The 17,838-nt window shown below is 39.7% G+C and overlaps 1 protein-coding gene across 4 annotated transcripts in view; it reads left to right on the forward strand.

Annotated features, from left to right (window-relative positions):
* Positions 1-17,838, forward strand: part of Itprid1 (ITPR interacting domain containing 1) — a 168,173-nt gene that overhangs the window by 61,438 nt on the left and 88,897 nt on the right. For all 4 annotated transcript variants that reach the window (XM_087658734.1, XM_087658735.1, XM_087658736.1 and 1 more), the window contains 3 exon segments: positions 5,161-5,212; positions 7,405-7,491; positions 9,386-9,588. In XM_087658734.1, the coding sequence (XP_087514860.1) occupies positions 5,161-5,212; positions 7,405-7,491; positions 9,386-9,588 (342 nt within the window).

Consider the following 17,838-nt stretch of genomic DNA (forward strand, 5'->3'; position numbering starts at 1 on the left):
TATTCCAAAGAACCAAATGTCTTCCATGAATCAGTCAGAAATGCTTAGGAAAACCAAAATAAAAAATGCTTTCTAAGCCAACAAAGGTGCTAATTAGTGCCTTCTGCAGATCTGACTGCATCTTCTTCAGTAATACATTGTGCAGGGTTAAGTGCAGTATCTGCTGCTTCAGATGGCACCAGTCCACCTAACAGTAGGGCGGATGGCTAGAGATTATATCTAGAAGGAAGCCGAATTGGAATTTTAACCACGGAAGAGAATGAACTTGACAGAGCAGGAACTTTTGTTCTTACTTTAATTGGTACTGTGGCTATCAGGAATTTGTTGACCCTTGTTTCACCTTCTCCAAATGCTTTCAGCCAGTATTAAAAATCAAAAGAGATGTCCTGGAGGGGCGAAATGGTAGAGAGAGCATCAAAGCCAAACAAGATAGAGCGTAGCATCGAAGCTGCCCAGCTAGCAGGGTACTGAATAGCATCATAGATGCAGGTATGCCCTACCTACTGTACACACAGCCTTAAGCCTGATGCCTACAGAAGTTTCAGGACATCTAGGGTAATAGGGGAAGGTTTCCCTCCTGCTGTGATGTTCTCCATTCTTCATATTCTTGCTCTCATTCAAGGTAGCAAATGCTTCAAGAAGCCTGGCAGATAATCACTAATGAAGCAGGCAGCATAAAGACTAGAAAATTGGAGTGTAGGCTGCCGTAAACAGATTGCTACCCTAAAGACACCTGGGCTAGTGCTGCAGCCACTTCCAAGTTTTAAGGAAAGTCTTGGAGTTCCAATCCCTGTGAGAACTGGCACACCATGAGCCACCAGCTTGTGCCTCTCCTTCAGGCTCATCTTGGTACCAAGCCAAAGAAGCCTTGACCTTGACAAGTCCGATCTTGGCATCTAGGAAGTTTATCTTACAAATCACAAAACAACAACAACAACAACAACAACAACATTATCACTACCAAGGAATAATTAGTTTCACAGTGCTCTCTGCTGCTTCTGGAGATTCAAGACATCAACTCACAGAAGTGCTATGAAAACAGAAATTGGTCTCCCAGAACTGAGGGAAGTGGGAAATGAGGACTAGAAATCAGTGAGTGAGCCTAATAATTGTAATAATTTTAACATTTTTAAAAAAAAAATTATCAGGTTTACTTTTAAAAGTCTTATCAGGTGCCCTGTGCTAAATTGTCCTCAGGCTCTCAGCTTGGCAGCACAGAGAGCTGTGTGTCTGAGTGCATTGGCTGAGCCAGATTGTTGTATCATTTCCAGAACTATTGAGGAAAGGATCAGGAGTCTAGGACAGCACTCAGTAGCTGCACGTGTGCAGCCGTAATGATGAAATTGAGGTAAAGGGAGCAACTGTCTCCCAACTGGTGATGATGCTAAGCCTCACAGGATGTAGTTGCACGATGGAGGACAAGAAAGCTCTTTCCCCAGCTGGTGCTGAAGGTGTAAGGTTTCCCCATGGATCTGGAAAGCACATAACCCCCACTCCCATCGTCACCCCCACTGTGACCAAGCCTGGCCCCCATCACATTCCATAGAACACAGGATAACTTTCAGGAACTTGTGTCTCCCTAGATGCTGGCCTTTGTTTCCTGGCAACCAGCTTGCTCCTCACTACAGTGTCTGGCAGAGGGTTGGGTTCTGTAGTGTGTGGCTACTAGGTCTGTGTAGCCACTGAAATCTCACAAAGAATTCTAGGGCATGAGGATCTGGAGTCCGGTAACTAGGATTTTCTGGGTGACTGGATTTTTCTCAGGGTCCTGGTTTGTTAAACTGTAGCAAGGCTAAGTTAACTCTTCTTTTCAATATCAGAAAATGGATCATTTCCTCTCTGACAGTTTGAGCAATTCACTGTGGCCACAGTGCCAGGCCCCTGCCTGGACATACACATTCATTCACATTTTCTAGGAAACCTACGACAGATAAGTAGAAAAGGCAGGAGGCAGCACGAGAGCAGCTACACAGCAAAGCATGTAGCCAAATGTCCCAGAACCAGAGTTCTCCCAGGGAGAGCGCTGTACAGGAAAACACAAACAAACAAACAGAAACAAAACAAGACAAAAAAAAACAGAATTCTGATGAGCTAGCCCAGGGGTGCTCACTTGGTAGATTACAAAGTAATGATTGACGCTGTCCTGCTAGAAAGAGGGAAGGAAAGAGGGAAGTTTGCTTAAAATGTTAAACAGAATTTATTTTCCCTTCCATTTGGCAACTTGCTATTTAATTCATCATGACACCGTCTTCATGTAATTGCCTACAATTTGTACTGTGCCTGCTTTTATGACGTGATTAATAAGGTGGTAAATCAGATTTCTTTCATGTGACAACTTCACTCAATTGTCTGTGATTTCGTAATCTTGAGGCGCTCTAAGACTGACTTGATTTGCTGGGGATTTAGCTCAGTGGTAGAGCGCTTACCTAGGAAGCGCAAGGCCCAGGGTTCGGTCCCCAGCTCCGAAAAAAAGAACCAAAAAAAAAAAAAAAAAAAAAAAAAAAAAGACTGACTTGATTTCAGTGAGCAAGTGTGCCACTATGGATTGATAATGCCTGTGCAGGCGAGGGATCAGTACTGAGGATACTTGTTTCTGAACTCTAGCTTATACTGATGTTTAAATGCAGCATCACAATCCCTAGAATACTCTGTGAAGTTGCAATGAACTTTAGTGGTTATTGATTTCCACCCCTAATTATTGTCTCCTTAAATAGCTACTTGTTAACATTACAACAAATGTCCTTCACCTCATGTGAAAATCTGTCACATAAAGATTTAAACAGCCCATCTAGGTTCAGTGAAACACTGATGCGGTTGATTAGTCATGGCTGCCATGGGACTAGGTTGGGAATATTATACAAGAGCTCCAGGCTGGGCCACATCCTTTCAAATGGATTATGTCTCTCAACTTACTTGATTCCTGTGTGGGTCCCACTTGCTTTGCTAATCATTCTATGTATTTTACTCCCACCAACTCTTTAAAGTGTAATTGTACATGTTTGACTTGTTCAAAATCCTCTATTTAAGCTGTGTATGGTGGCACATACCTTTAATCCTGGGTCTTGGACAGGAGGCATGGATGGGTTTCTGTGTGTTTAAATTCATCCCTGTCTACATAATACATTCCAGGACACCCAGAGGTACATAGTGAGACCCTGTATCAAACAAACACATAAAGGAACAAAGAAGCAAAATCATCCACTTACCAACAGAACATTAATATATTCCTAGTCTTTATCTTTCAAGATCATGTAGCAGGATAGCTGAACCTTGAAAACCCTCTTTAAAGTATGATGCTATGTACATGGACTTACCAACAGAACATTAATATATTCCTAGTCTTTATCTTTCAAGATCATGTAGCAGGATAGCTGAACCTTGAAAACCCTCTTTAAAGTATGATGCTATGTACATGGACTCCCAGCCCTGGAGAGCCTGAGATAGCAAGAGTTTGGCTGCAAGTCCAGCTTGGAGTCTATAGGGAAACCCTGTCTTACAACAGCAATAAGAAAAAAAAGAACAGTGACACGTGAGTCTTCTTACCTTTATGTAAACTTGAAATTCAAGTCAAGTTCCTAGGAACCTTAGAGTCATTCAGTGACTCGCTACCTTGACAATAATCCTGGCTCCAAGCTTAAAGCCTTTCAGCATATCCAAGGTCTTCCTTATGCTTCCTTCTGTCAGGTTTTACCATTCAAACCTTCCCCTGTTCTATCTTTGGGGTAGAGGCAAGCTTTAGTTTTTTTTCACAGTACAGGTGGCAACACCGACATTCATACATGACACATGCTGTAACAGGACAGCCAGAAGTGAGAAGTCTGGTGAGCATGATGATGAATCTGCCCATGATCTGAATATTTCCTATTGTAGGTGTTATTGACATGTTATACTAACATTGTCTGAATTCTGCAGTGACTTCTAAGTGTCCCCTATGAGGTCCAACAGATATTTTGCCTCCCCCAACACCATCCTTCTTATACCTACCAGGCAACCGGACCCTCGGCACCATCTTCATCACATACAATGTTTTGCTCAAAACAATGGTTTTTCATATCCTGGTACATAAATGTAAATCTGTCTTTTTGGCTTTTAAACACACTACGGGACATTCTGTTGGCAGTGTGGTGTTTTGGAAAGAAAGAAAACAACAACAGCAGCAAACCAAAATAAGCTGTGGCATTTTACCGGCCATGAGAAGTTTATGTAACTGTGATCTCTCCTTTCCTTTTCCCTCAAGTGTAAAATAACAAGCACCATTTTAAGGACTTATTATGAGGACTTGGAAGATTGTGTAGGAGCTGGAGAGATGACTTAGCAATTAAGGGCACTTTCTGCGTTTTTTTGCAAATTATCCGAGTTCAGATTTCAGTACCCATGTGGTGGATTAAAAGCATCCTTAAGTCTAGTTTCAGGACATCTTTTGGACTTCTCAAAAGCATTGTACATGCCTATATGAAGGCAATCACTTATGTACATAGAATAAAATAAATGCATTTTCTGAAAATTAATAAAAATGTATAAATGGTAGGCTTAGCACAGTACCTCACATAATTAGTGCAAAATAAAGTTAATGTTGTAATTAGTAATAAAGGTAGTAGTAAATTCCTTAACTTTGCTGTACTTGACTGTATGGTCAGGGAAATATGGCTAAGTTTTCATGCATTCTGTTGAAAAACAAGGATAGGACCTAAACTGGATGGTATAGAAAAGACTACATGATAAAATGAATGGTAGAGCTGGGCGCCTGCTGAATATCCCATGCGTGGCAGCCTGCCCTTGACCTCCTTCTATCTGTGATCTTGACAGAGCACCCTGAGTTATCCTGTGAGAGTATTTCCAGAAAAGGGTTTCACATCTGCCATTTTAATTATCTCTAACAAAGTGACACCTTTGTCCAGAAAATTCTATCTACACTTCAAAATGCAATTGTCATCTTTTCTATGAAACCTTCACAAGTTTCCTGTTCGCTGCTGATCCCAGTTCCCAGCTCTCTACACTGAGTGTCCACTGCCCCTCACACAATCTAGCATTGTCTGGGTCGTGTTCATTGCAGAGATACAGTGCCGGGTAACACTCTTGGAAAGGAATCTTCTCCCACAGAGGTTCTCCTGGAGACATGTATGACAATCATGTTTACCCCTATTTTTTTTGTAATTGCAGCTCCTTTGCATGAACAAGGAATAGTTCAAATGACTGTGAAAGACTATATGAGGTACGTAGTCACTTCACTCTGAAATTCAACAGCTACATCATTGAAGTAGAAACAATGATAATAATTTCTTCTTAATAATTGTATAAATTTGGGAATCTTGTGAAATATACTTTCTTAGCTGGTATGACTAGAGCGTTTTCACTGGCTGGGGCAGAATTGGAGCTTCCTTACATACCATAAAGGAATAAGAGGATTCAATCAACAAATGCTTACCTGCTGTGAAAGTTAGTCATAATATTTGCATAAATGCATCCTACTGCAGTGCGTTGATTCACGGAAGGTCTAATCCCAGGTTTGTCTGGAAATGATGTTACTATTTAGATGTTGATGGGAAGCAGTGTGTCTCTAGTGGAGGAAGGAATAGATTTCAGAGTGTGCTCCCCAGTACAGCTGCACGAGCTAGATTAGTATAAAAGGCTACCTCAGACATTCTGAACTGAAATTCTTAGGTGAGGTTCAGAACTATTCTTTGCCTGCCCTTGAGATGATGCTAAGGCACAGTGTAGTTCAAGAGATGCTGGGACTGACTGAGCACTCTGAGGCGAAGAACTACTTCCTGTTCTTGGATCATCTTGTAATTTCAGAATCCTAGAAAACTAAACGTCCAGTGCTGAAATGCACACATTCCACAATTCTTCCTCCCTTGGGTGATCGGTTTCTTTGATCTGATTAAATTAAATGATTTTAAAGCAAAAAATCTCCTACAGAGCCCAAATAAGATTGAGAGCTTTGCTTGGGGTCAAGCGCATACCTACATGGTTGATTCCAAACCGTGGATTCATGGATTTTTCTGGATCTAAGTCCAGTACTGCCTTTATGTTGCGCTACTGAACACTGTAAAATGAATATAGCCCTCAAATGTGAAAAAAATACCCTGAAATTTATAGAAAGAGAGACAAGGTGTGTTAGTTTGCCTCTCCGATGCTGTGATAAAACGCTGATGATCCGAAGCAGCTTGATGGAGGAAAGGGTGTTTCCGGCTTACAAGTCTTTCACTTAGGGAAACCAGGGCAGGAACCTGGAGGCAGGAACTGAAACAGACCGCAGGGGAATGTGACTTGCTCAGCTACCTTTCTTATACAGCCCAGGCTCACCTGCATAGACGTGGGACTACCCACAGTGGACTGGAAGTTCCTCCATCCATGAGCAATCAAGAAAATGCTTACATACATTGCTATAGGCTAATCTGGTGGCAGTAAAGTCCCATCCAGGGTTTCCTTTCAACAAGTGTCTTTGTTTTGTGAGGCAAGTTGAGAAAATATACTAACCAGTACACAAGGCAATAAATAAATAAATAAATAAATAAATAAATAAATAAATAAATAAATAAAAGCTTGTGTTTTCCTCTTCTGTCAAGATCTATGGTTTTTTAAATGTAGAATTTGTATTATTCAGCAATGTGTTCCTTTTCATCTTTACTGAAAACATGGAATTAAACAAGAGAGGCAGGGTCCAGATGTTCTTACTCAGTCTGGACAGGACTAAAACAAATTTAGCAACTCAAGTTTAGTAACCTTGTCTCCTTGGGAACATTGACATCTGCAGAGGTTTGTTGGATAAATTTTAATTGTATGCCAACTGTCTAATATGCTCCATGATATGCCTGAGCTACATAAAACAGAATTGTACTATAATACAGTTTAATTTCCTTTGGAAGTGCTTTAAAATGTTTTGCAATAGAGTTATACTAAATATGGTGATTCTCATTGTCTTGGGAAGTAAGGGACTTCATTACTATTGCATACGGTTGGCCACAGGGGCTCTGGGAACACAGGTTAGAGACTGTTAGTCATGAACTATGAAATCCTTCTTCATTGTGAGAAATGACATGGAGTACCTCCAGTGGTTGTTTGCTGTACATCTTTCATCACATAATATTAGCTTCTTCCCTCAAGTTGGAGCCTAGCAAAGCTGTGTTCCATAAAGGTCCCCCCAATGATTTGCCATCTGTCAAGAGTGAGACATTCTGTCACCTTTATAAACACTCACAGTCACCTAACACTTAAATTCTCACACACTCTATTACAATGTTCGGAAAGGAGTAGCACCCCACTTTGCACACACTGCCTCCTTCCAAGGCATGCCCACTGTGGGATTATTAGAAACAGGAGGAAACAAAACTGCTTCTTGAGAAAGGACCTTCTGGGAAAATCTAAACAATATGACTCATCTTTGATCCCCTTGTATTCTAGATCTCTGCACCAGTTCTCCGAGACTCCTGCCCTGTCCAGGGGGACGAGTCTCAACTCTTGCTATTCCTCCACAGGTGTACCTCAAAGGTATGTGATTTTCTGTCACTTTCATCACAATAGATGATTCAGCTGAACGACTGATTTTGTGAAATTGAAAACACATACTTGAGGAATACATTGTTTAAATTAATGGACGAGAGGGAGAACAAAGGATTTCCAACTCCTATTTTTAAGAGCATATTTAAAAAGGCAGTGAGGTTGAAAAGGAGGTTAAGTATCTGTCAGTGGGAAATATCCAATAAATGGTTAGATCTGTAGTTGCTAGAATTTCATTTGTTGACAAAACAAGTAGGGTGTGCATGGACTCCGACTCTACCCAGTAGAACTATCACTGTGCCATATTTAAAGACAACTACAAGCTGCAAAAAGATACAGAGACCACATTATTATTGACAAGGATAGCAGGTAAAATTTACAAAGTATGTCTAATCCCACAGAGAGTAAGATCTGGAGAGAGAAAGAGAGACCCATGGACTTAGTGATAACTGGGTAAAGGACTCAGAACAAAGATTTACATGTAATAATTTACTTTTCAAAGGTGAATTTGTTTTATTTCTTTCTTGTGCAATTAAATACCTTACGACTTAATTGTATTTTCAAATGGGTCAATAATATGTTTAGTGACAAGTCAATCAAAGTTTATATTGATGGCCATGACACTTTGTGTTGTAGGTACCTTGCCCCAGAGCTTAGAATACCACAGATGTTCACTAAAGATTAGTAAAAATGGACTGAATAAAGATTTATACAGTGGGGCCAATAGATAATAAATTAAATTTTCATGTGGAATTTAGGATTGTCTCCAAACTAATTTCTCATTCGAACCTTCTTTATATCAATTTGTCCATGGCATAGAACCAACTGATTGTCGCTGCAGCTTTCCAAATCATTTTAATGGTTAAGGTATCCCAGCCAAAGCCATTTAGACCCCTCAGTGAGGGTTGCTAGCATGCTTTTTCCCCCTTTGGTTGGGTCAGAAGGCAAATCATCAAATCTGTAAGTGACATTAGAAATAGTGAACATGATACAAACCCAAGGGAAGGGGACTTGCCCATGGGACTAATGAGACTAAAGCTCTGGAGAGAAAATTATCTACTTTTCTGTGTCTTGAATAAGCTCTTGAGAGTAGCATGGGAAGGAAAGGCAAACAGAAACCTTCATGAAAACACAAGAAAACCTGTTGAAACTTTATGAGAAATCTCAGTTCCCACAGAGTCCAAGGCGTTTGGAAGGTCAAACACCAGAAATTTTGAGTGAGAAGTGAGTTGGTACACATAAAATTTCTAGATAATTGATTCTTAATTTCTGTGCCAACATAAACTAGAACTATTTAATGAAAGGATTTGTTGCTTCTTGGCCAAGTCAAGACAAAATATAAAGAAACAAATAAAAATCAGAACATATTCTAACCCTAACTAGAGACTTGAAATCATTATTTGGAAACATTGAACTTATGGTATGCATTCAGTAATATCCTTGGCAGATTTGTGTAGCTAAGGATGCCCCAGACAGATACAAAAAAAAAAAAACCCTTTGGTTCTCCACTTCCAAGTTGTTGATGATATTGTGTGTTCTATTTCCTCGATTGCTCTCAGATATGGTTTTAAGGTGATTGCCAGTGTGCTATGACTTTTACTCCCTAGTCTTTCTGCCCTGTCCTATTTAACACTTCCCCAGTGGGAAAGGAAAGCCAGTTGGATAAGCTCATGGTTTTGTTTGTAAACCATAGGCACACGCCCCTAGGTGGGGTATCTGACTGTCTTCCAAGTGAGCCACGTGAGAGTTCTGGTGAACTCACCATCTGTTTGTCTTTTCAAGTTCCTCTTCCACTCAAATTCTGGAAGACTGGGTGAGTGGAAAAGAAGAATGGACTATGGTTAAATGGGCTGCTAAACATAAAGTATTCTTATTTTCATCTCAGCATTCCTGAATGGCTGGAATTTTGGGAAAAAGATCCAGTGGAGATTCTCTTGGACTTGGGGTTTGGTGCTGATGAACCAGATATCTGCACACAAATTCCAGCCCGGTTCCTTGGTTATAGTTCAGCAGCCAGAGGAATTAACATCGGTGTTTTTCTTGAAGCACAGAAACAGCGGATAGACTTTGAGAACCCTGACTTGTATGGTAAGTGGGAATCTATGTCATTGCATCTCAACACTTGGCACTGAGTACTGGGGAGGGCCACAGTATTTGACAGAATAGGCTACGGCTTGTGTGTGATACTATTCAACCCCCCAAGGGGCTTGAAACAGGAAAAAGTGACTTCTCAATCCCTCTTTGTCTGTCTGCCATGGTTTGCTATGTACACTTGGAAGCAAGATTCATTTTCCCATAGTGTCACTGATGGATTTGCTCGGTACTTCCTACATCTGGGGTATCACCAGTGGCAATGACAGGGGAAACATGGGAATGGGAAAGTATACTCATCACAGATCTGTTCAGATGTCATTGTCCAAAACAAGTCACATGACTGCCTAACTCCAAGGTAGTGGAATGTACAATCCTTGTAAGCCCAACCAGCCACACCCCAATAAACAGCCCAGCCTCCTCCTCATGAAGCATTAAATGAAACCTTCTTCTCCACTAGAGGCTGCTTAGACTGCTGCTTTCTATGCCTTGAGACGCAGGTGGTAGCTACTCATCGCTCATATCTTACTGAATTGCGGATTAACTATACCTAGTTCATATTGCCAGTGTGTACTTGCCAAGTTTCCCGAGCTTGTGGTCAGTAGAATACCTATCACTAAGGCATCTCAGCGTATCCTCTTGGAGAACATGTACATGAGCAAATAAATTGAGAGAAAGAAACCTAGTAGGGAACAATTATTTACCACAGGTTTGATTGACAGTCCTGAGGCTCCTAGAGGAAAGGTAGTACAACATTTTCAAACTCACTTAGATATGATCTCCTCTTGGATTAGCGAGGTCCATTCCTATGGATTACATGAAAGAGTGTGAAAATTTAGATGGGAAATTACACAGTTATGATTCTGAAATAAGGTCTTTAAAGTTCACCAAAAGCTAAGTCAATGAAAATGAAGAATTTTCTCAAATACTTTTCTAAAAAATACTTCTCTTGGATTTCTGTTTACACTTCCCCTCTGTCAGTCTCTCTCTGTGTGTCTCTGTCTCTGTCTCTCTCTCTTTCTGTGTGTGTGTGTGTGTGTGTGTGTGTGTGTGTGTGTAAAATGGTTCTCAAAATCTCAGAGGTGAGGTTTTTTAAGACTATGTGATCCTGTGGATGCTTTGATGTGTTTTTTTTTTTTACTTCTAGAAGGAGTTACTAATGTCTCTCCTCCTTCCAGAAATGAAAGTTCTTTCATCAATTAGCTATTTCTAGAAAATACTTAGACTTAGGTAGGCATTTTACAAATGAAATTGATCCATTGATTATAGAAAAGCCAAGACTCCCTTATATAGCACAAGAACATTTATACTTCAGTAAAACTAAGGAGGTCAAATGTAAAATAAGCAAGATCTAAGTTAGTTGGATGCTCAAGACAGAACTGAAAAGAATGTCTCATCAAAGTTAGAGCAGAGGGTTCAAATAAAGGAGTAAAATCAGTTATTTAATTTGCCCACAGGCCAACATAAAATGCTAATTCATGCTCAAGACAGTTGTTCTCTGATTTGACTGAACAAAATAAATCAGTAAGTTTGTCTTAGTCAAATACAAAACTTTTATGAGATTATGGAAGGTAATCATAAAAGCAATTTTGTGTACTCTAGCTCATGAAAGAGATCATACTTCCTGTAAGCTTAACATAAGGGAAGAATGGAATCAGAATTATCTGGAAACATAAAAATTCTTCTGAAGGTCTTTAAAAAATTTCATGGTCCTCTGTGAAACATTCACCAGTTCTTCAAAGCAGAAGTTAGCTAGTAGTTCTCCTTTCAGATGAAAAAAGCCAGTGAGCACTGGATGTGCTTAGGAAAGGCTGGAGAGTCTGCAATGTGGGTTCAGACAGAATAGGAGGAAAGCATCCATGATGTGTTTCCTTCATTGTCAACAGAACTGGATTATTTGAGCACTACTCTGCTGTGCTGTTTGAGAAATTATAGAAAGGATTGATGAAGAAAGAAAGGTCTACTGGGTATCTGGGCAGTCCCATTCCACAGGCAGGAGCCAAGTTTGGAATAAAAGGGAGAAGCAAAAGTCCCAGCAATACACACACCCTCACCCAGTGCACAGAGCCGAGCTGTTCTGCTCTACCATGCCCACCTGGCGATGGTTGGCTGAAACCATAATCAGTAAAGGTTTTTCCTCTGAGGTATATAGTGAGAATTTTAGTTTCTTTAAAAAGTACAAATATTAAAGGTAATATGTATTTTTTGGTTTAATTCCAGGTTCGGGATATGGGGCTGCTACAGATTGTCCACAGCAATTGCCTGTGATTTGCCTCATGCTATAGCAGGGGTGTGATTTTTCCAGAAGCAGATCGTTTCTGCGAATGTGTGACATTTGGCGTTCTGGGGACGTTCCAGTGCGTGTACAAATGCTATGACCCTGAGAGGCGGGGCTGCTGTTGCTGGGTGTTGGTGGATTGCTGTTAGTTTTGGTTTCTTACGTAGTTGTGTACAAAGAAGAAACAACAAGAAGAAATTAGATATCCTGACAGCCAACTGTGAAGATCAAACTTGCCCCAAGGAACTTGATGCCCCTAATCAGCAGGAAGTAGTCTAAAGATAACAATGCCTCCTTTTCTCTCTATTCATTTTTCTCTCTTGTCTGGTGGTGGTGGTTGAAAGAGTAGTAGAAGAGGGGTTGAAGAAAAATGAAAGAAAGAACTCACAAAGTAGCAAAAGTCCAACTACAGAGATATTTCATCATTGATTTAAAAGTTGCCCAAACAATACAAAAAAGTGGTATTAGAGAAGTAGGGTCTTTGGTGTGACTTTATTTGACAATGTAATTCAGAAGAATTTATAAATGATTTAGAAGATAAATTTGGGGAAGATACGTGAAATGGAGAAGCCCAGGAATGCATAATAATAATAATAATAATAATTATCATTATTATTATTATTATTATTATTATTATTATTATTAATCAGTGATTCTAGAGGGAACTTGGAAGACTGAAGAGCTGGTGGAAGGTGAACAGTGAAGATGAGGCTTATAAAGGCCAAGAGATCTTCCCAATGAGAACTAGGGACAGACTGGAGGTAATATTGTGGCAAAACTTCTATGACTGTTTCAGACAGATTGTTGAAGAGAGGCTGAACTTAACCATGATGAGCTAATTAGAATGGCAGAGGAGATTTCAAAGCAGACAAGTATCAGGCTGAAGTATGGTTGTTGATATTTGCTTCTAGCAAAATGTATAACAAAAACTGGGCAGGGTGTTAATGATAAGATTTGGAAGTTAGTTTGCCTAGAAAACCGTGGAAAGCTGGAGTGGAGATCATGAATGCTGAGACAACTGAAGTCATTAGAAGAAACCAAATACTTTGGGTCAGGATATAGAAAAGACATACTGAAGGCTTCTCAAGAATTGGCCTACAGCTCAAGAAATGCTCAGTGAGCAAAGCTTTTGTTAGGCAAGTGTGTGGACCCAAGGCTAGACTCCCAAAGCCCATGAGTGAGAACGGAGGAGACATTGAGTTGCTAAAATGTTTGCCTTGTAAGCAAGAGGGCCAGAGTTTAGAGCATAGGTCCTATGTAAATATCAAGAAGGCATGAAAGAATGTCTGTAATTTCATCCTTAGAAAGCAGAAATGGGATGCCCTGGAGCAAGCTGGGTAGCCAAACAAGCCAAAACAGAGAGTCCCAAGTTCAACAAAAGATCCTACATCAATGTATTAGGGGGGTGTGATCAAGCAAGACATCTTACAACAAGCTGACACATACACTTAAACTCATGTGCACGTGTACCTGCATACACATATACACCCACACACATAAACATGTTACACACCACATGCACACACATGCAAAAATATAAAAGCATTGGTTAAGACCTCATTAATCACAGGCTCAATGAAAATGTTTGATTCCCTTTAAAGAACTGGTGGAGATTTTGGTGATACCCTGTTCATTCAAGGCTACTTAAGAAAGTCATCTGGGCATTCATAGGTTGCCTCAGTCATGCCTCTAGGTGGGCCTGGCTGCTGTTTGAGCTAGTGATAGGCTTTGTCTTCGTCAATAGGATGCTTTTTTTTTATTTGCTTGTTTTTCAAGATAGGGCCTCACTTTGTAGCTCTGGCTATTCTGAAGGTCACCAAATATACCAGATTGTCCTCAAATGCATAGAAATCTGTCTGTCTTTGCCTCCCAAGGGCTGTAATTAAAGTCACACACTGAGCTTGTGATGCTGGTTTGTAAGCCTGCAGGATATAAAAAAAATCAAAGAATTATGAATGCCTCCATCTGTATTTCAAATTAAAGCTTGGGATGTCAGGCAATTTGCAGAGTTATGTTCTCTAGCAGTAGGTACCAAGAGGACAAGGTATGTCATTGTGAGAGGGAAGACAGAGATGGAAGAGAGAACCCCAGAAGTTAGAGACCCCAGCTACACGGAACATCTGCCATGGAAAGCCATAGTCAATGAGCAGAACAAGACCAAGAGAGAGGCCACATGGGTTGGAAATTTTATTATCCGGCTTTAACAACCCATTGTAGTTTCCATATTACCCATCTGTGCCCTGGATGCTGGCATTGAGCCACAGGATTTAAAGTTTTTCCTTTTGGGTTTCAGCCTTGCCTTGATCTCATCCTTTTGTTCTATGATTCTGTCTTTCCCTTTAGAATTCAGAATACTTTAGTTCATCACGTTTCAGAAATATAGAAACTATTTCTGATCTTACACAGTCTGACTCTTCAGAGGAGACTTTGAACTTGCACTTTTGAGCTGTTTACATTGTTAAGAATATAGAAACACTTGGAGATGGACCAATGTATTTATACATGAGTCATCTATTAGTCACTTGAGGGCCGGGTGTGGAATGCAGTAATTTAGTGAGAGGTCTGTGGGCAACGAGTTAGCAGGAGTGGATTTGTTATGGTTAACTTTGATTGTTAACTATATTGAGAAACAAGAAATTAGTAAAGGACACTTCTGGGTATGGCTCTATGCTTTCAGAGAGGATTAACTATGAAAGTGATGGGGAGACTGTGCCGAATGTGAGTAGCACCATCTGACAGTTTAATAAAAAACACCAACTTAAATAGAATACAGAATAGATTTATAGAATAGAATTGTATTAATTAATAGGGGAATGTTACTGTCTGTCTTAAGTAGAGAAGCACCGCATTCAAGAAAATGGTAGTGAATGCAGAAAAGACTCTTGGCTGCACAAGGTGCTGAAAATAAGTGCCCAACCCTAAATAAAACAGAAAATGAAATTCCCTTTAAGGTTCATAGAAAATTACCCAAATGAGTTTGAAAATATTATAAAGACTTAGAAATGAAAAGAGAGAGTGCAAAAAGCCATTTTTTGGGCAATGAATTCATAGCTGCTAAAGATGCCTGCTATGGCTAGGTCTATATAAGAATGGGCCCCTCAACAGTCAGGTACTAAGAGAGGAGGAATTCAAAAGACCTCACCCTTAACCGCTATCTATTTGCTACTGATATATTCTGGAAGAGAGGAAGTCACTGCCTTCAGTTGCATACCATTGGTGACTGCTCCAGGCTCCACACCGATGCTCACACAGATAGCATTGATTAATCTAAGCAAATCAAGTGTTACAGATCTGGAAAATAGATGTCTAGAGATGGGCCAAGGGATAGGGATGGAATATTGAATGACAGGAGTGATAGTAATGGGAAGATATAAAACAGGGGAGGAGGATAGTAACCAGAATACATAGGGAGAAAGTAACCAGAATATATTAAATATATGTATGAAATAGTCAAAGAACTACATTAATCAAAAAATATAGATAAAAGAAAGCCCACTAGCTCAGATATACATGTTCTCTGTCCTTCCTTTTTTGTTTTTGTTGAGGAAGGCTGTTATACTATGCCACACCCTCTTCACTAGGATCAACTGGGACTTCTGAAAACCTAAATACAAATGAATCGCCTCTCCTCTTTCTCCTGAAAGTTTTTCTTTCAAGTATTTGTTTATAGTAGTAAGAAAATACGATCAATGGAATGTCTTTGACCAACAATGTGTGCTTTTACCATTATTGAGTCATATAAATTTTTATTGGATATTTTCTTTATTTACATTTCAAATGTTATCCCTTTCCAAGTTTCCCCTCCAGAAACCCACTATACCATCCCCCTCCCCCTTCTGCTGTGAAGATGCTCCCACACCCACTCACCCCTCCCTCCCAACTCCCCACCTTGGCATTCCCCTAGACTGAGGTATCCAGCCTTCACCAGACTAAAGGCCTCTCCTCCCACTGATGTCCAGCAAGGCCATTCTCTGCTACGTATGTAGCTGGAGCCATGGGTAGCTCTATGTGCACTCTTTGGTTGGTGGTTTAGTCCCTGGGAGCTCTGGGGTGTCTGCTTGGTTTACATTGTTGTTCTTCCTATGGTGTTGTAAACCCCTTCAGCTCCTTCAGTCCTTTTTCTAGCTCCTCCATTGGGGACCCTGTTCTTAGTCCAATGATTGGCTGTGAGCACCTCTGTATTTGTCAGGCTCTGGTAGAGCCTCTCAGGAGATAGCTATATCAGGATCCTGTCAGCATGCACTTCTTGGCATCCACAATAGTGTCTGAGTTTGGTGACTATATGTGGGATGGATCCCTAGGTGTTATAGTCTCTTTTTCAGCCTCTTTTCCATACTTTGTCTCTGTATTTCCTCCTGTGAGTATTTTTGTTCCCCCTTCTAAGAAGGACTGAAGTGTCTACATTTTGGTCTTCCTTCTTCTTGTGCTCATGTGGTCTGTACATTGTATCTTGGGCTAATATCCGCTTACCAGTGAGTGCATAGCATGTGTGTTCTTTTGTGGCTGGGTTACCTCACTCAGGATGATATTTTCTAGCTCTATCCATTTGCCTAAGAATTTCATGAAGTCATTGTTTTTAATAGCTGAGTAGTACTCCATTGTATAAATGTACTGCATTTTCTGTATCTAATCTTTATGCTATTATTAGGGATTTGATGAAGCCACACTACAAAAGTAAAATTTCTTGCTTTTCCCTCACCATAGCTTTATTATAACAATATAGAAAAAAAACACCTCTCCGCATTTTACAAAATGACATCATATACCTAAATTATTTCTTACTTCATGAGGTCCCCTTCTAAATCTAATTAAGCCAGTACTTTTATATATTGTCATATTATTAAGAATATATATGACATATAAATGACACATATATATATACATTTATTATGAAGAAAGACTAACACATTGAAAATATAATTGATTTTGAAAGCAAATTGGATTCTTCATTAATTGCTATTTGTTTTTGAAAGAATAAAAACAATAGTCTCTTTTAATAACTTTAATAGCCAATCTTTGTGTAACATTGCCTATTTATATGTTTGTTTTCATGTACATCCAGCTATGAGAAATATAGAAACAGCCACAATTACCAAAGTTAAAAAATAAATTCATGACCATTTACAATGTTTGGCACGGAACTAAAAGCTGCATGTGTATTAACTCATGAACAATGGGTTCAAACTTCCAGTGGTGGCTGACCTGGGGCTTGGAACCAGGTCTCTTGATTTCATATGGTATTCCACACTAAGGTAATGAATATGGTAGTCATGATGATGAGAGAAACACTGAATGAAGTCATGGGAAGCAGATTTGGACAGCTTCATGTAAAGAACCTGTGATATTGCTTTCGAAGTATTTTATCATTTGCAAAGTAGAGATTGGTGTTGGTACTTTGTCCACTAGGACAGCACTCTGTCATTGAGCCAAATCCTCACTCAGCCCTAGATCTTATCTTTTGATACTTTATAATACACATAAACATACAGAGTCACATATCTCTAGGGTTTTAAATGAAATAGCAGGTAACAATTATGTGTATATATGAACTTATGAAGTTATATGTATCCATTTCAGCTTAAAAGCTATCTGCTTTCCTTATGATGGCACAACTTCTTGCTGGGTATGTGTTCCATGTTCAGAGAGAGGGACATGGTTGGGAAAACTTAAGTTTTAACAGTCTTCCTCATCTTGATAAAACAAATTATCCATTCTTCAATTTGTTTTTCTTTTTTTTAATTTAGTTATTCTTTAATTTTGTTTTTACAGTCCAGACTTTATCCCCCTTCTGGTCCACCCTCAGAGTGTTCCACATCCTTTTTTCTTACATTTTAATTTACTTACTGTATGTGTGCCTGTGTACATGCCTGTATACCAAGACACACATGTGGAGGCTAGAGGACAAAATGTGGGAGTTGGTTTTCTAATTTTACCATGTTGATTCTAGGGATCAAATTAAAACCCTTGAA

This window comes from Rattus norvegicus, chromosome 4 (assembly GCF_021556685.1).
Source record: "Rattus norvegicus strain SHRSP/BbbUtx chromosome 4, alternate assembly SHRSP_T2T, whole genome shotgun sequence".
NCBI lineage: Eukaryota > Metazoa > Chordata > Mammalia > Rodentia > Muridae > Rattus > Rattus norvegicus.